General features: G+C 40.7%; 1 protein-coding gene across 1 annotated transcript in view; it reads left to right on the top strand.

The window, feature by feature from the left end:
• The first annotated feature begins 1,514 nt into the window (after positions 1-1,514).
• Positions 1,515-24,961, top strand: part of ahrra (aryl-hydrocarbon receptor repressor a) — a 64,304-nt gene continuing 40,857 nt past the window's right edge. Inside the window, exons 1-2 of the mRNA XM_053342051.1 lie at positions 1,515-1,628; positions 3,719-3,900. Coding sequence (XP_053198026.1) covers positions 1,567-1,628; positions 3,719-3,900 — 244 coding nt within the window. The 5' untranslated portion in view covers positions 1,515-1,566. The remainder of the gene's footprint in view (positions 1,629-3,718; positions 3,901-24,961) is intronic.

Raw genomic sequence — 24,961 nt, forward strand, 5'->3', positions numbered from 1 at the left:
CCATCCGACGAAGAATCCTGATCAAATACTGCATGTTTCTGTAGTCAAAATATGTAGCTCTCCTTCAGCGGGCTGCTGGAGCTAAATCCTCCGGTCCGTGAGTGCCGCCGACCGCGGACAGGCTCGATGTGAACCCGGAGATCTGCGCGTCTGCTGCCCATCGCGTGTGATCCCTCCCCTCACCCTGCTGCACAGAAAGCGTGTGTGTGTGTGTGTGTGTGTGTGTGTGTGTGTGTGTGTGTACGCTCAGGCTGCTGCTACTTTCAGGTGCACCTCGTAAATATAACATACAGCCAGGCATTTTAAATGATTTGAGTCGTTAATTAAATGCAATTTAAGACAGATTCCACACTAATAATACTAAATGTAGAAGATGACGGTCGAACTTTCATTTATTTATTTTCTATAAACCCAACAGAAGATAAAGCGACAGACTAAACACATTATTCTTATAGAAAGGGCAATAATTATGCCTAGTGTTAATTAAAGTGAGGAAAAAATAAGCTGCAGCCTCGGTACAAAAACCACAAGTATGTAATTTAAATGTTGTGACTTATGAAGGCAAAAACAACCACGCATTTAAACCAAAAACACATCAAAACGCAAACGTCCCACATGAAGACAGCCCCTGAACGCAGCGTAAACCTCGCGTGTGTGTGTGTGGATGTGGATGTGTGTGTGCGAGTGTGTGTGTGTGCCTGAGCCCTGTTTGTGAGGCAGAGAGTTGCGTGCGAAGAGCTCGACATGTCATTCAGAGGAATCCGCCACCTGAAACGCGAGGAAGTGAAGGCGACTCAATTGGGTATAAAGCATCAGCCAACATCTGCCCCGAGCAGTGCAAAAGCTGATGAAAACATCAGCTGGGAGCTCTTGTAGGACCTCTCCGGTTTATTTTATTTCCCTTGGATTTATCATTTGGCATTACCGAGTCGGTGCACCCTGGGAGACGCATCTCTTTTTCTACACTTAAAGTGAATGTGACTGGAAGCCAACACAATACTGGAATTAACTGACAGCCACAGATCGTTTGGGTTAGTGCTTTTTTTATTATTATTATGTTTTTGGAAAAAGCATTTGGTTATTATTTTAATGTTTAGGCTATTTTCTGCGCTTTTTAATGGGTCTATTTATTAGATAAGCTATCCAAGTGTGTATTTGATTTGTAGCTTTTTAATTTTTTTTTTAGCAATTATTAATATACTAATAAGCTTCCACATGTTGTAAAATATAATATTTTGATCATTCGCACGTGCTATTTCGTTTTAAATTTAACCACAGTCTAATTGGTGTCATTTCACTTTAATTTTAGGGATGCACGGATTTACTGCATATTTCACCCCAAGGAATGACCTTTAATGACATAATGTGCCACAACCAGTCTGAGCATGTTTAAATGCTCTCTCACTCTCTCTCTCTCAGTGTGTGTGCGTGTGTGTGTGTTTGTGTTTCTCTGTATCATACACGTCTTGAAGTTTTTTTTTTCTTTCTCCAGCCACATGTAAAGTTAACGTTCTTCTCCTTTTTCTCATCCGCAGCGCACCTGTTACCTCTACAGAGCGCACGATCATGATTCCTCCGGGAGACTGCATGTATGCCGGCAGAAAGAGGAGGAAGCCCATCCAAAAGCAGTTAAGAAGCGCTGTTCAGTGTTATGCATGTGTTAAATCAATGCACATTTTCTTGGTGCTTTTTTTTTCTTCTTCTGGTTGTCTGGTAAAGTGCACGGTAATATACCACTTGGATTTTGTTGGGTAAAAGATGTGAATCACAGGAAGTGACAGAGCGGCTGATACGCAAGTGTGAAAATAACAGTAAGCTATAGATGCCACAGATGACTTTCAGTCTAAAGTGATGCATATATTGAAATAATGGACTTCTTTAAAGAAATAATAAGGTAAGGACAACTTGGGGAAATTAAGTAGACTGTTGATTTGTCTTCTTCTTGATCCCTAATGACTAGTTAAGCAATCAAAGCAGTAACCTTTACCACACAGTCCACACTATATATATATTTATATACACATGTGTTTACCCACAGGCTTGGGAGTCAGAGTGTGTTTGTGTGATGGATTTTAAGTGTCCACACTTTTTGAGGTCAACTCTCTTTTGTACAATCTTGTCTTGCTGATGTCATGAATAGTGAATCAGTAAGTTATATAAGATCTTGAAGAGGGAAGAGGTAATTAAACAAGGCCTGTGGCATTCATAAAGTTTTTATGTTTTGCCCTGCCTTTGCTGCTGATCTGAAATGAAATCTTATCCACATCCAAATCGATCCCGTGTGTGTGTGCACTGGACAGAAAAATAACTTTTCACGACTTTAAATTATAATTATCCGGCCATCATTCTTTCTTTATTGCTCAGATATTGATGTTGCTTTGGCACCTTTAGTGCCTCATACTTATTGTCGAAGCAAAATGTAATTTATTTTAAACATTCAGAGCGTTTTATAGTTTATTAAAAGTATATTTCACTTCTGACATCCCACTGTCATGATTTGTATATTTTTCAATAGTAACTAGTGGAGCGTATTGATTATTAGTCGGGTCATGGGAACAAAACAAAGTCGGAGCATTCGTGTAAAAGTATTCAGTCTCTCAGGAGATGTACAGAAACTCAGCTGTGGAAATCGGAGATGACCATTACATATACGGATCATGTTAAGTTCAGCTGGTAAAGCTGCGGTACACCATACAAGAATACACAAATAACTCCGAGCCTGGGGCAGATTTTACATTCTCTGCGGCGCTGAGAAGAAGCGCAGCATGTCCAGCACCTCTAATATCAGGAGTCACCACAGTGGATTTTCGTAAATACAGATATTTTGCTTCAGTGTAAACCTGCAAGACTCGAGCAGGGCAGAGAAAGATACTGTTTTGTTATTTGATATGACAAAACACTTAAATCATTTGTTTTGGTTGGTTGTGAAGAAACAAATTTGTCACCAGAGGAAACACAAATCACAAAGTGTGGTGTATGGTGTGTTGGGGAGGGCTGACTGAAAAGGAAAGACAGTTTACAGAAAGAGGGACTTGTGCAGACTGTGGTTTATTTGGTCATGTGTCTCTAGTTGGGTTGGCAAAGTGAGGTGCATGCCTTACTTAAACCAGAGTCAGACAAAGCACGATCCTGTAGTTAGTATCGTTATGATGAGGAACGAAACTGACGGGAATCTAAATTGGAAGCCGTTCCCAAAAAAATAAATGTAGTGCTTTCTGTAATAATTTAGCACTCTGTTCTTTCACAAAAAAATCAAATAGTCACACAATAAACAGTGTTACGAGTTAGATAGTGTTCCAACTATTCCTCCAGAGTTGATATGAGTGTTTTTGGAAGTTTTAATGTGGGGCAGAATTTAGAAAATATATCATTGATTGTGATCATTGATAACATTATTTTTTAGAACAAGACCATCAGAGGTCGGCGGTCTGACAGTGTAAGCTTTAAGTCTTGTGTCGTGTAGTGTGTACCAAATTTAAACTAACTTTACTTTTAATAATAGCATGACTCCAGTAAAGTTCAGTTAATGGTTTTCTGTGTGCTGCTGTCACTTACTGCTTGTTGACGTGGTTCTCAGTGCAGTCAAGTATGTGTGCAGTGAGAAAAAAAACAACAACAACACGTGATTAAATTGGGGGATATTTAGTTATAAGGATTGTTATTTTACAGCTGAGTGCATGACTTCTGATTATCTTTCTGTCTGTCTCATCATGATCAGGAAGCCGTCCTCTTCGAGTGAGAAAACCAACCCGTCCAAGAGGCACCGGGACAGGCTGAATGCTGAGCTGGACCGGCTGGCCAGCCTGCTGCCGTTCCCCCCGGATGTCATCTCCAAGCTGGACAAGCTGTCCGTGCTGCGCCTTGCAGTTTCCTACCTCCGCGTCAAGAGTTTCTTCCAAGGTAATGGAGGTAAAAAAATATATATATTGGCAGTGTGTGTGTGTGTGTGTGTGTGTGTGTGTGTGTGTGTGTGTAAGTGTGTGTGTTGCTGAATTAAGGCAGGTCAGGGTTTGATAATGAGATATCGGCATCCATTTCTGACATGTTACAACTTACTTTATTACATATTTATTATATTGTATTGTGAGTATGGAAACTAACCTAAATATATTGATTTATTCTAAGTAAATTATTTAATATTAGTGTGTTATTTATAAAAGCAGCAATATCAGAAATAGCACTAATAACTATTTGTAATAGTAGTGGCTCTAGAAGTAATATTATCCTGTTTTTAACAGAGGAAAAACACTACATTTTATAGTTTTTTGGCATTGATATGGTTACTAAAGATATTCAATATCATTAAAAAAAATGTGGTTTTGAGAAGCGTAAAAAATCTTGCTGACTGCTAAACAGTATTAACTCTATAAACTCTTGCTCGTGCTGAATGATGTGTCCAGCTTTCAGACTGGTGTGTGTGATGATGAAACACATTCACGTGGCAGATACAGAAATAGATTATGTACAGTTTATTCATCTGCATTGCATCTCTCTGAACTCTCTACATTATGTCAATAGTGCGTCAGAGAGACATTTCTCTGTCTATTTGTTTAAAATATAACTTAAGGGAAAATAAGCTGTAATAACACATGCCTGTCAGGTTATGGTGGTGCGTTTGAGTCTTGAAATAACCTGTAAATTTGGAACTTTTTCCATCTGCCTTTTCGAGTAAACCTCCATGACATAAACTTGTACTTACTTGTTTATATTTTTGATTGAAGTTTTATTAAGTTAGTGAAGTGATTTTTATTTGAAGCAGTCATCTGTGACGGACTGGAGACATGACAGCACACAACCTAAATCCCTATCATCCCTCTGTCTCTTTCACTCACATGTAATTAAAAGGTACATTGCGGCCCACACTTGTTTTCCCACCTTCTCACCGTCCATTGAGTGCCTCCCCTCCTCTCCTCGTGTTGCGCCGCAATCCACTTCAAATATTCATGGGCCGCTTCAGAACGTATTTTGTTGCCGGTGGCCTCGGCAGCTGCTGTATCAACACAGAGGCTAGTGGTGCAGCTGGATGCAACAGTACTAAAAGACGAGTTGTACTTCTTTTTTTTTTATTTTAAGAGGAAAAAGAATTTCCTTCTGTCTTGCCAGGGAAAATGCATGTGATAAAGTAGTAGGAGGATGAAGGGGGGAAAGGGAGGGAAGTGAAGAGGAAGCAGTGAAGAGGTCCTGTGAGGCTCACTGGCTTCCTAGTCTTGGGGGCTGAAAGAAAGTCCTCATCGAAAGCTGTTTTCTTGGAGGAGCTGGCAAGGGATTGTTAATATTCTGTAGTGACTGCAGTTGAAAAGCAGCTGGCCAAGTTAATGGTTACCAAAGGCTGTAGAGATGTAACAGGTGCATTAAACATGTTCATTTTATAAGACTACTTCAACATGTGTCATAACTACTGCAAAAACAACCCCCAGAATTTGAAGTTCCAGTCAACATAAGATTTCCCAGCCAGCTCTTCTTCGGCACATGCTCCTCTTCTCTGTCACCTTCTCCCTCTCCAGCACCCTTAATCTCAACCATCCATTGCCTCGGTTTGGCTTGGCCCCCAACAACTGGCATCCTGTTGGCTGGAGTCATGCAACTTTACACACACACGCTCACAAACACCCACTTGTTTAGCTTAGCCATCACGCAAAGCTGCAGTACAGGTGCTAATCAGACTTATTAAAGTTGTCTCTCCCGGATAAGGCATCACGCAGAGGTAAAGACTGCAAACCGCTGCCCTTCGATGAGCAGTGATACCAAGGGGGGGTCGGTGTCGAGGTGCAAAGAGAAGGGCTGGAAAATGAAGAGGGTTCAGTCATGTGTGTGTGAAACTGCTGAAAGTGTTGAAAGGTGTGTTGAAGCTGTTGAAAGAGAGTAGTGATTGTGTGTCGTTTGGCGGTGCAAAGAGCCTCCAGAAAGCAAGATTCTCTCTTTACTCACCCTCCAGACCTCCACCAAGTTTTTAAGCATCTGGGTGGTATTTATCTGGAATCATTTTAACACCCACTCTTCTCAACTCTTTCAACATGCTTTAATATCAAAGCTGCTGTTTGTTTTTGCTCCACCTCTGCTGGATGTCTTGTTATCAGTGGCTGTAGTGACCAGCTTAGCTGTCATTTGATGCTACACTAATGAGATTAATTAGAGTGGAACATGAAGGATTTGGGTCTGTATACATCTGGCTGCCTTCTCTCTGGTCATGAGAGCTGTCACTCATAGTTGCAGCTTTTTCACTGATATTTCAACATTGTGGTGGGGCCAGAGTTCCTCCAGATACAATCAGGATGAGCAACAAATTCATGTCCACATCCTTCCTGTGGTTTGGAACAACAATCATAATCATCTCTTTTTTGTTTTCCTTTTCGGACAGTGAGTCATTTACTGACAACGTGACATTAAACCATGAAACCTGCAACCTTAAGTTTCGTTTGCTTTTGTAAACCTCATTCATAGAGAAAAAAATAAAGATTATTCAATTTATACTGATGCAGTTCTTGTCTTTGCCCACTAGGGGGACTGTGTTGTGTGAAGTTATAAGAGCAGGAATGCTACTGAGTCATGACAGTTCAGCTTGTTGTGGTTACATATGGGTGCAGGATTTGGACTGAGGACATTAAAAACTATCAATAAAAATCATAAGCTGTTTGTCTTTTTTTAAAAGATGAATATATTGACTCCATTTACTTAAAAAGAGAGTTGTGAGTGTGTTATGTATAGTTTGTAAGGAGGTTTAGAAGGAGAGAAGGAGAAAATCTTGTAGCAGGTGGTTTTGGGAGCTCCCTGAGATTCGGTTGGTTTTGTCTGTTGCGTGACTGCTCGAGGGTGGAGCACAGTGAACAGTGTGTACCTATGTACTATATGCAAATATACTACAAGGTTGTATGCATGTGTGTGTGTGCGTGTGTGTAAATAAAAAGCAGCATCACACAAGGATTCACTTCCCCTGGTTTCACAGAATCATCATTTCTATTGTGCTTTAACTATGGTGTGTTTACATACACGGGGAAATATTCGACCCGAGATGACTCAAAGTGCCATTTCACATTCCTCAGAAGAAAAAAAGTTTCCCACATTTTTCCTGAGGAAGCCTGACATGGATAAATATAATTTATATTTTGGTAATCACAGTACCCCGGGCTGAGAACTATTTCTATAAGTGGTTATATTCAAACTGTTATAAAGTTAAACTTACATGTTTTTGGAGTTTAAATAAAAACACTAATTTAAATGTTTAAATAGATGGCCCCAGTCCTTCATTGTAGACTACATTTGTTGTATTTAAAAAAAAATGTGTGTATTGAAGCTCACATCTGCTTAGTTTTCTTTTTATTTCAAATGTATAGAGGCTCTGCTGCCATAGTCGGTTATCTCCAGTTGAGTGGATGTAATGGAAATGCATATAATAACGCTTCCCTATGCCACAGCGCAGGTAAAGCATGCCGAGCCAGTGAAAAATGGGCCACAAGTCCAGAGGGGCAACACCCCCACAGCCCCTCCAAACCCATCCAATCCCCATTAAAAAATAATAACAAGAAGAAAAAAATCTAAATCATCATTTTGTAGCCTACAGGCTGTTCTTTTGTGTGCCTTGTTTTTTGTTTAATTTTCATTTTAGGTCAGGGTATCCATATTTTCAGCATTTTTAGGCAGATGCCCAAGTGAGTATAGGTCCTTGTGTGTGTGTGTTTGTGTGTGTATGTCTGTATGTGTGTGTGTTGATAGTCAGCAGGCTGTAATTCCCTTCTCTTCCATGTTAGGTCTCTGCCCTCACTGTAATTGCTGAGCTTGTTAAATATTTACCCTAAGGATTAGCTATCCCTCCTCCTTTGTCTTTCTGCCCCGATTGCCTTTATATCTCCTCCAGTGTGTGTGTGTGTGTGTGTGTGTGTGTGTGTGTGTGTGTGTGTGTGTGTGTGTGTGTGTGTGTTTTTGAGTCCGTTTGAGCGATTGTGTTTCACCGCTTTTTATCTCATTATTCGAAACTAGAACTTGCTTTGTTTAAATAAATTTCATCACGTTACAGCTTTACTCTATGAAGGGATGAGGTAATTAAAGGTAAATCTTCAAGGGAATGATGCATTTTAAATTAATTTGGGTTATTTGGAGTCATTAAAGCAATTATGATCTCTTTTTGTTTTCTTTCCTCTTCTTTTCTCTCATATCCTCTGTTGTTGATGCCTGATGGGCCATTATGAATTTAAACTGGCTCTAACAAGACCAGAAGGCAACAGGGCTTGTGATGAGAATCAGATGGAAGATTTAAGGCTGAAGACCTGGAGACTACATAATAAAGGACAGACCCTCTTCTTTAATGTGCAGCCTGCCTTCCTATAAATAAGACTAGTGTGTTGCACTTTTATAGGATTGATAACAGTCAATGTAATAATTCACCTGCTGGCATGATATGTATACCTGCCAATCTATAGAGAAGTTGGCAATCCTTTTCTGGGCTTTGTTTGTGTGTAATGTGATCATACATTGTGTACAGTAGAGTACAATACAGTACTTTGGCTTAGCCTGCTGAGTGTGTTTATAACTGTATACTTGCCAAACTGGCTTTTTTGACCATGTGTGCTGGGGTTCTTTGGTGAGGTATGGCTGAGACTAATTTTGACATCATCTGTCACCATCACTGGTCTTGAACCTGGCGGCACCGTGATCTGATTCCCCATCAGACCCTCGGAGAAAATGAGTAGCATTGGCATTAATCCATATGTATTTCTCATTACCCGTATCCATGTCTGTCTGTGCTCATCGTCAGTCTTGGCATCACACGCAAGGAATGTATCCTTCATCTCTTCCAGTATACCAGTCTCTCTACTCTCAGTATTGACTCACAGGAACTAGTTGAACTGGACCTTCAAACCATATTACTCGCTCTCTTTTCTGCATGATTTATATGCATGTTTCATATATTCCATTCATATTTCTTGTCATATTCTTCCACTTTTTTAAACTTTTTTAGGCATTTCCCTAGCTACCAGATAGAACAGCCATACCAATGTTATTACATACCTCACAAACCCCCCTTTAACATGTGGACTGTATTTGCTAGTAAATGCAACTTGTGCACTGCTTGTTTGGCTTTTGACAGCTGTATTTTCCTCATTTCATAGTGGCTTTTCAACCCACTGTCAGTTGTATTGAAAGAGTTTGTGTCTTGCACCATGCAGAATATTGCATGCATATATCCCTTTATCTATATGTATCTAAAAAAAACGGAGCATGTGTATCAGTTGTATAGTGTACATGTAAATGTAACGTACACTTTGAAATGCAAACAGCTGCTCATTTATTGAGCTGATGAACTCCAGTCTGAAGGGAAACATTATTTTTAAGTCTTAGCTCATGATCAACTTTTAGAGGGGTAACCAAGATGATTACCAAGCAGATCATATATCGTATTTAATATGCCTGTTGAGGTTCATTTTTAATAGAACTGATGGAGATTGGACTCTAACCACTAACAACAGAAACATTGAAAACATCAGAAAACCTCAGACACTTGAATCTTTTTAAAAGATCTTTAACAAACTGTACACCACCCACATCATTCGTCATAATGCAGGGAAACCCCGCCAGTTTCTCTCTCTCTTGTTTATCTAGATTAGAAAAAATAATAATCCTGTCAAAATTAAAAAAAAAAAAAAAAAAGATCTGTATCGTGCCTTCAATGAAACAACCTGAAAAACATCTAGATGAATTCAGAGCAGTGACCTTTGACTTTCAGTAATTGATCTGCTATTAAAATCATCAATATCATGGCACCAGATCATAATAACCCCCTAATGTTACAACCAAAACACATCTCATGCACAAATATAAATGCCTGTGGTGTAAATGTATCCAAGTCGCAGTGAGGCATATTTATAAATGTGTGTGTGAGTGTCTGGAAACCCTCAATTAAAGCCCCACCTTCCCTCATAGCTGTCAGTCCAGTCAGGGTGTTGACAGGGTGCGAGAACACACCCACACAGAAACGTACAAAGGTGCACCTATCCATCTAACATACGCACAAAACATACACAATATCAAAGAATCTTTAGATCTGCGCTGTGCATCTGCTGCGATGCCGATATCCAAATGTGTGCCAGTCAGTTTCAGTATGCAAGTTGTCTGACTCTAAATGCTTTGTGAGCTATAATCAAAGAGGAAGAGAAAGGCCACAGAGCCCGCAGACTCACGCCAGGCATACGCCACATGTGACGTCAGCCAGCAGACAGGAGACGGTTTTGTAACTCACCGTGCAATAGAGGAAGGAGAGAACAAGAGAAAACAATCAGTCTGCATCCTTATTCTCTCATCTACAGATTTAAGAGAATTTCATGGATGTAAGCACCCTCTTCCAGACTATTTGGGTTAATCCTCTTCGTGTCAAATCTGTATCAAATGGAGTCAATACCAAGTGCCAAAACATTTGATTTTCCCCAAAGAGGGAAGTGTATGCAGTGCGTGATAGGGGTTTCTGAATGGAGTCTTTGCTCAGGCGTGAACATGTGTATCGGGTCACATTATAGATGGGCTGTTTACTAAACTCTCAGTGACCCCAGACTTTTTCCTTCCCCATATTCTGCAACCCAAAAGCAGACAAGACGGCAGGGCAAAGGCCAAGACAGATCAGCGATTCGCTTGGACTGTAAATGAACTGGAAAGGTTTAGCAATAGAAAGGTCAAGATGTGGTCAATTCACTTTTGTTTTTTAGGGGCGGTTTTTTAAACAAAATGTCTTTGCTTTTGAAATTGTCCAGTGAACCACAGACTGCAAGCCACACTTGTTGTCAATTAATTATGTGAGAATATAGTATTTGGCAGCTTGTTTACTTTCTTTTACATCCGTTAACATTCATTTCTATGGAGATATCGTTTCACACGTAATTACTATAAACTTGTCACTCATCTTTTGTTTGCTCCTTCATTTTTTTACTCGCTTACAACTATTCTGTGTAGTATAAGTATTTAGTTTTGGCTTAGGGCCTAACCCACTATGGGCAGAGGGGAGGGAAACACCCTAGACAGGTGCATCTCTTTAAATATTGATTTACATTATATATTTGGAAAGAGGGCCGAGGCAGCAGCCTTAGTTCATGTGGAGTATTTAAACAGATGTATGACATCCTGAGAGGACACTTGTTGAAGGTCTAGCTTTATATTCTTACAATAAAGAAGTGTTTTTTGGATTTTTGTGCTCGAAACACATAGATGCCACAAAAAAATTAATTAATGGAAGTTAATGGCAATCAGATTTATATATTGTACTTTTTTTTTGACTGAGCGGAAACAGTGGCAGCAGCCCTATAACTACCATTGTCTGTCCGTCACTGAATCCACTCACTGAGTGACTGAATGACTGACTGACTGACTGACTGACTGACTGACTGACTGATGAAGTTACACCATGGGTTAGTTGAAGGTGGCCAAGGCTAAATATCTGAGAATGCATTCACGCTCCAACTGACAGTAAGCAGCAATGGCAGAGAGTAAGTTGTCTGTAGGACCGTTACTATGTCCCTTGATTAAGTTTGAAAAGTTTTTCAAGCAAGAACAGTGCAACAAATACCTACTGAAGGAGACTGTCATGTGACACACACTGTGTCGGGGTCATTTACACTAAATGGTTAACTTGAGTCGTTGCATTAAAACTCAGGTTGTATAAAACATATTTAAAAAAATAGCCTAAATCGAAATAGAAGTAACATCTGAATAAATTATCAGCTCCACCAGAACGCACATTGCAATGATTTGTTTGCTTTTGCTTCAAACTGATGATCGGTGCATTCACAGGCAATCCGAGAAATGTGCTGCCTGAACCTTGTTACGCTCTGTGCCTCCGCCTGTCTGAACTAACAGTTTAGCTGTGCAGCGGTGGAAAAGGAAAACAACTTTTCTGTTTCCTGAAAGGATTCAGGGCACCTGCTGACAGCTGTTTGGTGCTGATTTATGGTCTTACTGTAACATGCTGCTTGAGTGTTAATTATCTAATGATGTCATATATAACACTATATGTAATACATGGAAATATTTTAAGCCAGGTTAAACATCCATGTATTGCAACTGCCTCACTTGAGCACATCTTTTGTGTTTTATTTCTACTTAAACTGAGCTGTTTCGGGCAGGTCTCCCTTAGAAAAATGATTTCAATCTCAAGGGACTTTCTGGTTAAATAAAAAAATGTCTGTCTGAGGGACCAAACCACTTCCACTTTTACTTTAAGACTTTTAACTCTTTCTCAGAACTGGTGCTCATGTACTGTCTGACTACAGCGGATGGCAAGGAGACGTTGTATTGTTTCTCTAAGGAGATAACAGGGCAAATATTAATAATAATTAGTCATTCTGATAGCAATAACACTACAGGGTAACCAGGGTAACCAGGCTACCTTGACTAAGTCAGTTAGCATACACCTACTGTATGAGCATGCTACAACTAAGTGGTGTGTACTGCCAAAACATTTCAGGTGGAATTCATGCTTTAGAGTATGTGGATCACTACTTTGACAATAATTGAGTCACGTTGCGTAGTCTTCGTACGACTGCATCCATGAAAGCGTAACGTCGGCACTGTGACACATACAGTTTCACCCCTATTAGCTACTGGTTGAATGAATTACCATTAAACTTTAGAGAGACATGTTCTCCAATTTGTAATCCCCCTTTTTTTTAATCTAGCATCACCAGCAGTTTAACCTTTCCATCCAAAAAGTTGGCTAATGAACATATTAGCTGCAAAAATAATAATATTCCCATTCATTTCAGCTGTCGTTTGTGTTTTTGGTGAAAACTGTAGCATGCTTATATGCTAAACTATGATGGGCATAACACTAGCATGTTAGCATTGTCCTTTGGCTCAAAACACCTCGCCTCACAAAGCTGCTAGCATTGCTGTAGACTCTTATTCTTGCTCTTTAGTTGTTCTCTGGTGTATAGTTTAATAGTAATCAGCCTCCAAACACCCATATTGATCAAATTACCACCATTTCATGAGAACCAGTAGCTACATTTGGGGTCTCTCACCTTCAACCCATTCCTCGTTGACCTATGGCACTAGAATCACTTGCTCCCAGCTTTAGACTAGATTTGGCTACACAGGTCATTAACCCATTTGTTACATCTGTCTATACCTTTTTTGAAGTGAACACTCAAACTTACAGAAGGTCAAACTCTTTGCCCTTTCCATTCGCCCCTGTTTTCTGACCCAATCGCAGTCAATGGGAATCACTGGGAATCAGTTCAACTTCTTTGGTAATTAGTATCAACTTGATGAGCTGTGAATCGATGCTGATTTCTCAATGCCTTACTCGCGTCGGACGATTGCACATTCGAGCCCCGCAGCACTCAGTGCACCAAAGCTCAAAGGAAACAAATACTTCAAGCCATCAGCCCATCATATCAGTTAAATGTCATATGTCACAACAAGCCTTAAGACAGATGTAAGTGGACTGGCCAACGCTGGTCCTGTGCTGGTGGCACGAAATCTCCAGTTTCAGCCCGAGGTGTTGCGTTACAAGACTTTCTAAGAGTAATAAAATTGGACACTATGAATTCCTAGAAGTGGACAAAAGTGGCAGTTGAGCACAACTTTTTCCAGCAGGTCACATTCTCACTTTTGTTTTGACTATTCATTAGATCATTTGATATAACTTCACCCTGATTGGCATCAGTTTTGGGAATCAACACACATCATTAATCCTTTATATGTGTATTGATTAAGAGCATCCAGGGAGATAATGGTTTGCAACATCCCAATCTGTGTGTGCGTGTGTGCTGTTGAAGCAGAGAAAATTTGCTCTTATGCGTGATTATCGTCTTCAAATGTGCGTCACCCCATTTCTTTCTACCCTCTTCCTTTCTTTCTTTGACCATGCCTAACATTTCTGTCTCTCTCTCCTCTTCTTTTTCCCCTTCTTCCTCCCTATGGGGTTCTGCCCTTCTGTTTGTTTCACTGACCTCTGTGAAAGAAAATCACCTCTCATCTCCATGCGCTTCATGAAGAGTGCGTGATCAGGCTAAATGCCAGTGCTCAGGCTTTTCTCCTTCCTCTTTCCTCCTCATGCGATGTCTGTAATTCCGTGCTACAAGTTCTATATACAAAGCTAGATGTATGGCCGCTTAATACATTTCCAGTGTAAATGTTAATGTGTTCCAGTGTTATGACTAACCTAATGCCAGTGCTCAGGGTCTTATCATTCCTTTCCTTTATTTTGGCATGCAGAGACCCTGTTCAGTTGTTGTGAATGGATGTAGACAGAAATAGATTTACATGCTACACTAATATGGATACTTAGAATGAAGTATATAATATTAAACAACTTTAAAGGATGGGTTTACAATTTTTCAAGTCTTAAAGCAATAGTCATAAGAACATTAAAAGATATTATGCTCACTATAATCTCTCTTCCTCTAATACTTTATTCCTCTAAATAAATCTAATACTGGCCTCATATTAGCTTCAGATACACTTTTAACGAGGGCTGTGGATTTTGTCCCTCATCACTTACATTGAAAACACATTAGGAAGGAATGTGTTAATGTCGTTTTACCAAGAAGGATGATTACCGTGATAAAAACCTGTTTTAATGTCCATATGGACACCTGGCAGTTGTTTTAAGACACACTTGAAGAATCATGAACCTATCGTTTAAATATAACTATTTCCATGCCCACAAATGTTTCTTCAAGAGTTGTTTATGACAGAGTGAAACACTTCATTAAAGCTACACTAATAAAAAGATTTAAGGTGGGATAACAGCTCCTTAAAGTGGGATGACTGTTTTTATTGCATCATTCTCTCAAGCTGTAGAGAAAAGTTGAGCTGCATGCATATTTGCAATTTAAATATCGGTATAAATTAACTTTGTTGTGGTTAACGTATAGTTATTACCAGCTCAACAATTCAACGCTAAATTGCACATTAGTTGCATGTCGGCTCATTCTCCCACCCTCTTGCATATGTGTTTGCCGCCTCTGCAGTAATCAGCCACACAATAGCTGTTAACTAGTGCGACAGGCCAGCCATGCTAATCTCTTGTATGTGTCGAGAACCATGAATGGAGAAGCCGCCGTATGCATTTAGGATCCTCACAGCTAACTCATTAGTTGCTTGAATCAAAGGCATGACACTGGCTTTGTCCCTGCCTGGCCTCTCGTGCCACAGACACTGAACTCGCTTGAGTGGAGTTGGACTCTGTTGGCCTTGGGGGCCAGCAGAGCCCCCTGGGATCACAAAAGGCCATAAGTGAATTACTCAAATCAGTGCCGAGGGGGGCCCCGTTAGACGCTAACTGTAACAGCTAGTGGCGTCTGCGCAGCAATGGGAGGTGTGTTTTTGTGCAAGTGTGTGTGTGTGAACAGACGGATAGAGTGTGTGTTGGAGTTTGAGTCAGTGTGAATAGACAGCCAGGACTCATGCAGAGGGAGCAGAAGCCTTTGTTGGCCCAACACTATTGTTGGAAGCTGTCTTGTGTAATTACTGTCACAGCTACCGCCTAGCGCGCCGTTCTGCTTGAGCCGGGCAAGCACAGAGGGACGAGGAGGAAAGCAACAAGCACATCGAAGCCCCCGGAGTTCAGATTGATAATTGTATTATGGAAGCACTTTAAGCATGCAGCGGTGCTACAAAAGCACTGACAAATCCCAGCTGTTGTTTTACAATTTGCAACATCATCGCGTTCGATTTAAAATACACACCGCTCTGAAACATTTTTTTTTTTTCCGCCTTTGGTTTGCAGTGTGGCTATTTTTACAAGCACGCCACTCTAGCCATGCTTAACCCCAACTACACCCCTTTTGGCTTAGATTAAATAATTTCGCTTTGCAAATTTATATTCATCCCCGCACACAACAAACAAATAGACTTTGTTGATCTCCATGCAAACATGCAATATGGCTTACAGATTCAGCACTGCCCAAAGCCACATGTTGAAAGCCCATTTGATAACTCATTAAGCCTCGGAACAGTCATTTTTTTTATTTGTTGTGGCATGCGGGCATTTCTGCACAGAAACAGCTTCCTGAGTTTAGGAAAAGTTCTGCGGCTGTTTACTCTGGAATCACTGAATTTGAGAAAACTGGATCCATTTGAAACAATGCAAGAATGACCAAAAGTTAAAAAAAAAGTCTCTAGATCAGGTCTTGATTGCAGCTTAGCATTTTAAAACATGCAACCATCTCATGAGAGTCGACTTTCTTCTCGTCATTCTTGTCCGTCTCCCTCCATCCATCGGCCTGTTTGCACGAATTAGAGACGAGCCACAATGATCTGATTGACGCCATGACATACAGACAGTAGACTCACTCCCCTGAACTGAACCTTGGCTGTCATCCTGGCTCAAATGACCTCCGGTTTCCTCCCAGCGAACACCCATGGCCTATTAGCTACAGCACAACCAATTTAACATGGCCGCCCGCATAAAAAAGCTCACTGGTGTCAGTAATGCGATCTGTTGATGGCTAAACCGAGCAAATGGAGAGGCTATTCACAGTGGCTGATGAATGAACTTGGTGACACTGCCGCCCTGGCACAATACGGGGACAAAGTCTCACCAAGACAAAGCATTAAACAACGGAATAATGATGTAAAAAGATGCGATCATAAGAAAGCAATGACTCAAACAAAACAGCTGTAAGCCTCAGTCAGCCGATGTGCCGTTGCTACAGACAGCGTCATATTTGTCGCTGTGCTCTGTTGTTTTTAACTTTTGCATTTGAATACCGACACTGAGTGATGGAATGAGCGGGTTATTGCTTTTACAAACAATGTCACTGATGATCCCGTCAGCTCAGAGGCACGAGCACCACGCCGTGCACTACATGTCATCAGGTTGTGTCTTCATGCCGGCTCCTCGGACCGTACTGTACATCAGACCGTTTGCTTTGTCTGTCACCTCCATTTATCTTAATTGAAGCATGCTTCATTGTGCAACAGTGGCCAAGCCCAGTCCCTGCTGTTGTTTCCCTAATGTAAATCGATATGTTTCCATTCGGCTGGAAAGATCACTAACCAAAGGTGGCATTTGACCCGATACAGCTCGATACACTAACTACCGTCAGCCAGATGAGGTCCCCTTTCATCAACATTTGATATGGGAAAACAGGAGCACGTAAGTCGCCGTAAAGTAAAAATAGTTCCTCCGATCGTCGTCCGAGAAGCTTTGGGGAGGGGGTTCCTTTTTTTTTTTCAATCTGAGACAAGACAAGCCAGACAGAATGTAAAATGAATTCACCATACAAATTGCACTCATTCTAACCCCAAACTATCTTGATGTAAAAAAGCTTGTACTTCAGTGGGTAAGGGCTAATTAAAGAGGTCCAGAGAATGTGATGCAAGAGGGTGTTTAAAAGGGTTTCTATGTGTGTGTGGGTTTTTTTTATTGGCTGGCAGGCCTTTGCTGCACTCTGCGCACCCGGAGTAGTCTGAACTCTTGCTCTGCGCCGAATTATGATCGAATGAGTGAGCCTGACAAAATAGTTGTAGGATGGAGAGAGACGAAAGCAGAGGGTACAGTAAGACGGAGAGATGGGGACAAAGACAGTCCTTTCTGTTCTGACACACGCACGCACATGCACACACATACATACACACACACACACACATACAAGCTTCTACTCAGGCACTGCAAAGAAAAAGAAGCAGAAAGCCAAATGTCAGCAGCAGGATAGTCAAGACTTGATGGCATCCAGGTTCTGCGGGGGCAAAAGTATCCAGTCAGGATGGAGAGTGTATTGACTCAGCCTTCCAGCCCTGCAGGTGTTATTTGTTAGCCAGGAGAAAGGAAGGTATATCTTTAGTATTCAGCAGTTAACAGAGCTGCGACAGGGGCCCTCATGCTCACTGGGATTTATTCGGGATGTGTATGAGCTAAAAATGATTAGTGACACAAAGGATTTGATATTGTATCCCCCACAGATCAACCTCCCTTGAAATTTCATCACATTGTTGAAGTCATTGAGAAAAAGCTCCAGCAGGGACTGATGATTTAGCACAATGCATACACTACAAAAAAAGCTTGGCAAAAACATTCCGAGGCAAAAAGAGTCAGTTTCCTTTATTTATGAATGTGTTGAAACTAGTTGCAGTCTAATCCAGCAATATTTTCCTGTTAGAAAAAAAAAAGCCCTTGACTTCCCTGAACTCACTTACTAAATAAAATCCCCTGCTATTGTGGTGTAGTGTGTGTGTGTGTGTGTGTGTGTGTGTGTGTGTGTGTGTGTGTGTGTGTGTGTGTGTGTGTGTGTGTGTGTGTGTGCACTCTGGATCATTGGCCACTGGAGGTTTTTACTTTTACCAGCACTAAAGGCCTACTGGGGGAGTTCATGCTAAAAGCTCTCTGAGGCTTTCTGAGTGGCTTAAACTGTAGTTTCATCTGAGAGGAATAAAAAAAAAGAAAAGAAAAAGGAGGATGGAGTAAAAGATGTAGCAAGTGAATAATAGAGGAGAAGGAGTGCTATTTTTAAAAGCTGTGTTGCAGTCCTTTTTCCTGAGAAGAGTTGTGGTTGTCATGACATTGCTTACGTACACCGACATTTGGGCATTTCCACTATTTCATTATGGAGCATTATTCTAATGTGCTGTCACATTCCTTTTCGGAAAAGCAACCAAAGTAGGAAAATTACCAAAACAAGTATGATAAATGTAATTCAATTCAGCCTTTTGTAAAGATGAGTTACCGACATTTTTAAAATGCATATTTTATCATTCGTAGCTGCTGTCAGACATTACCTCAAAGATTAGTTGATTTGACGTAATTAAATAAAAAGTCTTGGCTGTCGTGGCTCTAATTGAATCTTAAACTCAGACTTCTAAAGGATGACAAACATCACAGCAACATGAGTGCACAGAATATGTGTCAGTATTAAGTGAGTATTATCTCCGAAAATGTTTCTATCTGCAAGGATCACGATAGATCCTGTTGTCAGTCACGGAGGTTCTTTTGTGTTTGTGACCTTATTAAAAATGGAGCCACAGGCACCAAGCCTCCGGACCCTTCGGGGACGAGCACAACGCTGATCTAATCACTTATTCATCAGGCACAATGGCACGACCTCTTAAAGATGGTACATGACAGAGAGCAAAAGGATCATCATATCAAGTGCAGGAGCTCATCGCGGCTAATGCAGCAAGATAAGTGAGTTCTGTGTGCGTGTACAGGTACAGGCTGGTGTGACACATATAGCTGAATTCGGATTTCATGTCAACTCAGAAACGACATAATGGATATTTGCAAGAAAAAAAAAGTAGGGGAAAGAACAAGACAGAGGAAGAGGAGCAGACTGAGAGAAAACAAGGAAAAGCAGAGAAAAGGGAGAAAATGACAGAAAGAGGTGGTGAAGAGAAGTGTCAGACTCTCTTTCTGTCCCTGAGGATCATGTTTAAATTGGCATGTTGCAAAGAGAGCACTGTTAGAATTAGAATTTAAACAGCTGCCGGCTTCACCCACAGCAACGCACACACATACGCGCACACACACACATACACACACACATGCACACACACGCACAGAGGGCCCTCCCCTGGTCTAAGTTTGCGTGCGGAGCAGCAAATTTCTCCATGCTAATGTGCCAGGGTTTGTTTTCATCATCAAATTGCAAATGTTTTAAATATGCATCTCACACGCACCCATATACCCACATTTATCCAGAGCACTGACAGTCTAATCCTTGTTTTTATACAGTGTCATCTGTCAAATATAGAGCTGGAAGTGGCTTCCACCCATGTTTATTTTTCATACACCACTCCCATAATTTTTCAATTATATTTGATTTCTAATGCAGCATTTCTTGACCTACAATAGATGTGGATGCTTTCCCTGGCTGCGTCTCCACATTAACACATGCAAAGGTTTTTCACAGCATGGGATGACAATTAGCTTGAGTGCAGGGAAATTAAAGGAGAGCAGATTGAAATGTCTGCCTCTTTATATGTTGACTGGAGTAAGAAACTTTTTCTTTCAACTACAGGTTACCTAAAATAATAAAATTAGTCAATGGGATGAGATTTTTTCTAGCTTTTAATGCACCCTTACCCTTATTGAAATGCATGTATGCAATTGAAAAACTAGTACAGACAGGCGAGGGTAAAAGTTGATCCCAAGTTGATTTGGAACAGACAGGAGTAACATTATCTAGACTCTGGCAAACGTATTTATTTGCTTAATGAAAACCAAAACTCACAAGGCACAGTAGCGGTAAAGAGATTTGCAGTGTGAATTGACAAATTAAATGCGATAAAAATCCTCACGCTGAAATCTAACCCAGTTTCCCCACTGTCAAGAGTTAGCCCAGCCCGGCAAACATTTTGACACAGAAAAGATGTTGATGTGACAGCCTGCACTGATGTTGAAAGTCTGTGTAAATATAGCAGCGAAATCAAAGCCGAGTCTCATCCACTCGACGTCCGTAGCTGCCACCTGCGTCATTTTGTGAAACCGCAACTTCAATATCTGTCTGATACGAGTTCAAAACAGTTGCCAAAGCTGTTTTCACGTGGATTTTTACTGTGCTGTATACCATCACATTATAAAAACTTTAGCTTTGCTCAGGATGATGTTGAACTTTACTACCTCCTGCACATAATCGTCTGTCAAATGTTTGCTGAGAGGCCTTATTTGATTGTCTGGGGAGACAAAATCTTAGCTTAAAGATATAGATAACCCAGTTTAGGATGACAGAGTATGAAATACTGTAGTACGCCCAGGGTAAAAAAATTAAGTCATTGTAGGGTTATCACTTGGAAAGTAATTGCTTATTAAACCATTAGAGCAGACTTTTCAGAACTTGTGCTTTTCCAATAAATCCAGCAAATTGATTCTCTTATACTCATAAAAACAAGGATAATTTCCCCATAAAACCAAAAAGGTATGATGTCCAATGTTCTTGTCACCCTCGCGCTCAATAAAATGAGCGTTGTGAAAGCACTGGAAAGCCCAGAGAACAGCAACTTCATTTTCAACAGGGGAAATAGCTTTTGGGTAGTTTTAAACTTCAGCCCCCCTTATAAAGGGAATGATAACAAAAACCATCTTTTTTTGATTGGTCATTGGGATAATAAAATCTGAAATTGAAGCAGTGAAGCCCCAGCATGAGTAATACGAGGGTAAACAACAGATCGCTGGAGACTCCTTCCTTGTGACTCATGAGCAACAAGTTCTCAGAAAGGGGAGAGAGAGAGAGAGAGAGAGAGTAGGGGAGGAAGGAGGGGGGGGGCATAATAACATCATTGTGGCAGTTTGAAGTCGCATCAGGCTTATTTCCCAGATACAGTAAGTACAGGCTGTCTGCATGTCTACTGGCCTCTCGCCACTCAAAGGCCACATTCATGGAGGCGCTGCCGCCCTCACAGAGGGCAATTGGATCCACCGGATACCCTTCCCTTCTCACGCAATGTTGTGTAAACCCGGGGAAAATGACCTCAATATGTCCTAAACGAGTTAAGGATGAAGATGCCGCACCCGCTCACATGTCTCAGGCATGATAATGTGGTGATAGTTTTATAAATACCCGCTGTCATGCGCACACACGCACACACAGAAGCAGCAAATACTGATTGTCTATGTTTCTCGCTTGAGCTGATGTGCAGTTGGATCTCTTTAAAGGCTAACAGATCATCCTTACCATCTGTTCCTATAGAGCCCTTTGTCTTTCATGTTGGCTTAAACAGAGTGATCTACAGCTTCTTATAGAAAACAAATCTGGAGAACTACAACAAAATGTAAAGTTATCGATCATATCACATCCTAATCAATAACAGGTTGCATTATTGAATGGCACTATAGAGCAAATTCCTTCTCTCTTTGTAAGTTTTATGTCTGTCACTTGTGTGTTTGTCCTGTTGCTGCTTTATAGGACAGAGTTCCTTTGAAAAGTGAGGAAAAGCTGGTAAAAATAAGGTTAAACACATTGGATTTCAATTCATGCCATTCATTTAACATGAGATAAGAACAAAAGTCAACATTTCAAAAGAGGCTGAATAACATGAAAGCAAAAATGTTTCAATGCATCTAAAATAATTAACTTTCTTGGATCTCCCCCAATTGTATTTTTTCATTTTCTTTCCACGAGATGGATTCTTCTTTTTCATACACCCACGTATGTCATCATCTCTCACTTTCTTTGGGATTCTTTGTGTTCTGACCTAAAGGCAGCTGTGTATTTTAACCTTGTTTTGCTGTCTCTGAGCTTGTTAATCTCCCATCTAATCATCCCTCTCTAGTGGTGCCACCACTCCTTGGCCTGGAGGCCTGGACAACCTCAACCTGACTGCTGACTGGTGTGGCTTCAGCCCTGCCTCTCTCATTCTCTCTTTCTCTCTCTCTCTGCCAGACTCCCTCGCTCACTCAATGTTCACTGTTTTTTATCTTTTATCTAGAGAGGCTGCTAATTCTTTAGTTTTTTTATTCTTTACCTCTATCACCTGTCTACCTGTCTCACTCTCCACTGATCACTAAAGAGCAGTATTGACTTTTCATTAAATGTCTGTATGAGCATTGCCCTGCTGCTGGCAGATGGACACTACTAAAAAAGAGGACCCATGCAATGAGGTCAAGGTGTCACACATAATAATAATACTAGGAGTGACTTTAATAAAGTTGCATGTTGGAAGAGGGGAGGACAAGGCAGAGAGGAGGCATTTGAAGAAAGTGGGACCTGATTGCATAATTCATCAGGCTTCCATTCATCCAACATTGGACCAGCATTTCATTGTAAATGTCAGACGGGTTAATTCATGTAGAAACTTTCAGGGTTTATCTAATTGACAGAGCCATATGATCACTGATGAGGCTGAAGCTGCTGTGGTAGACAATTAACTGTGATTCACATTTTCCAGGAAAATGATGCATCTGGTTGACTGTTATCTATTCATCTAGTCAAGTGAAATGTTTGCAAACATTCGCAGAATACTTAACTCCTTATGGCATCACTGCTTCTCTGTATTTACAGCAAAGCTTTTCAGACTGCACTTAGATTGGGTAAATGAGAAATTGCAGCAAGGTAAAGGATTTTAAAACTTTATGTAGTGACCTTCCTAGACACAAACCAGACTTCATTTTTTTAAAGTAAAAAAAAGAGTAAATGCTGTCGTTCTGTAGAAATTAGTAAAACCGTTAGGACAGAAGATTACTGAGATTACAGCCTGTCTCTGCAGCTAATAGATTCTCTTGTAACGCCTTCCATGTTTTCAGTCAGCAGCTGGATGGATAGCAGAGACAAAACACCTGCCAAAAGCCTTCAGGCCTGAGCCTTTTCTCTTGGCAGGCCTCTCCTCCCTGCTACTTCAAGTCCTTCTCCTTCTCATGCAACCTCCCAAAGCCAAATTCTCAGTCAATTTCCAGGCCATATTGAGGCTGTTTTGTAGCCTCCCCCTCCTCCCCTCCTGGTGATGTCATGACATAAAACACAAACTGAGATTTGATGAGCTGGAAAATCTCATTCCAGCTTGTACAGAATTATTGTTCATTCTGTGTAGAGAAAGTGTCAAAATGTCAAGTTTGATTATACAGCTAGAGTGCAGGTAATAATGTTTGAAGTCCGCAAGGGTTGTGTGTTCATACAATATGTACAGTACATCCATGCATTACCACTGTTTGGATATGCTTGTATGCAACACATGAAAATTGAACCTCTCACACAAAGTAATGACTATTGACTTGTTGCTAAACCTCTCCCCGGACCAGCCAATCATAGCTTAGCAACCACAGACACGTAAGAAAGAGCAAAACTCTTACGGTTGCAGGTTAGAAATAAGAACTCACTGTTGTGTAGCGCAGTTTAAAATCAATCACCCTTTGCTAAAAAAGTTCAAGTCACCGTTAACTACCGCGCTGTTAACTACATGATGTGATGCCATGCCAGAACAGACAGCTCGATTAACTAACAATTAAGGGGGTCAAGACTCAGTGAATGGTCAATTAACAGCACAACAATAGATCAAAAGTCTAACTCTGCCCTTTTGTGTCTTACTAATCGTCTCAACATGCATCCCAAAGATGAGTAAGGCTGACTGAAAGTGACAAGATGGCCTTAGTAATAAAAGATGTTAGAGCTATGTAGAAGTAAAATGAACTTCATTTACGTATTTCTTGCTAGATTAAAAATGATTGTCTTAACGAGTATTTGAGAAGACGCCAATTTAGTCTAAATTCAACAAGTAGTGAAAGTGTTGGTACAAAAAAAGGAGTGATGTTATCTTTATGCTCATCTTTTCAACACTGATGTCAGTTCATGTTTGTATCTAATCTTGGACACATTTATCAAATATAACATCTAACAAATCAGACCTTTTTGGACATATTTTAGAAGGCCTGCGATGGGGAATATCCCTTTGTTTATCCGTTTTCCACCAGTTTGGTTTTTCCTAAATCTCCCTGCACTCACTTTCTCTGTGTCCACTCATCCTCTCCTCTGGCTGCCTTGTCAGTTACTGTATATTCCTCCGTGGGCTATCCTGGTGGTAGGAAGGTGATGAGAGGATAGAGAGGTGTTGGGAGATGCAACAAGCCAGAAACAAGAGGGCATACAGAGAGAGAGAGCGAGAGAGAGAGAGAGAGAGAGAGAGAGAGAGAGAGAGAGTCTGTCACAACAGAACAATGTGAGGCTCTGTACTCTGCATGGTCACCACCAAAAACACCATCAAAGAAATCACATTGTTTTCCCTTGCAGTAACAATGATGTTTGCATGCATTGCCTCTCACCTGCAGTAGCAACTGGCCCCATTAATTCACGTGTGGTTTATGAGGTAAAGGCACAGCAATTGCTTCTGAAGTAGGTTTTGCACTCACCACATAAAGAGAGCTTTCTTAGGACTCCCTTTCAAGCAGAATGTTACCAGAACAGGCATATCACCACTGTAATTAAATCCCTGTTTATGTCTTTTGCACACATAAAAACATGGTGTATTTACAATCCTACTCCTACTAAAGGAAATGTGAAATAGTTGAGAATAATTACAGTCAGAGGTGTAATCTTAAAATAAGCTTCAGTGT

This window comes from Scomber japonicus, chromosome 21 (genome assembly GCF_027409825.1).
Source record: "Scomber japonicus isolate fScoJap1 chromosome 21, fScoJap1.pri, whole genome shotgun sequence".
Classification (NCBI taxonomy): Eukaryota; Metazoa; Chordata; class Actinopteri; order Scombriformes; family Scombridae; genus Scomber; species Scomber japonicus.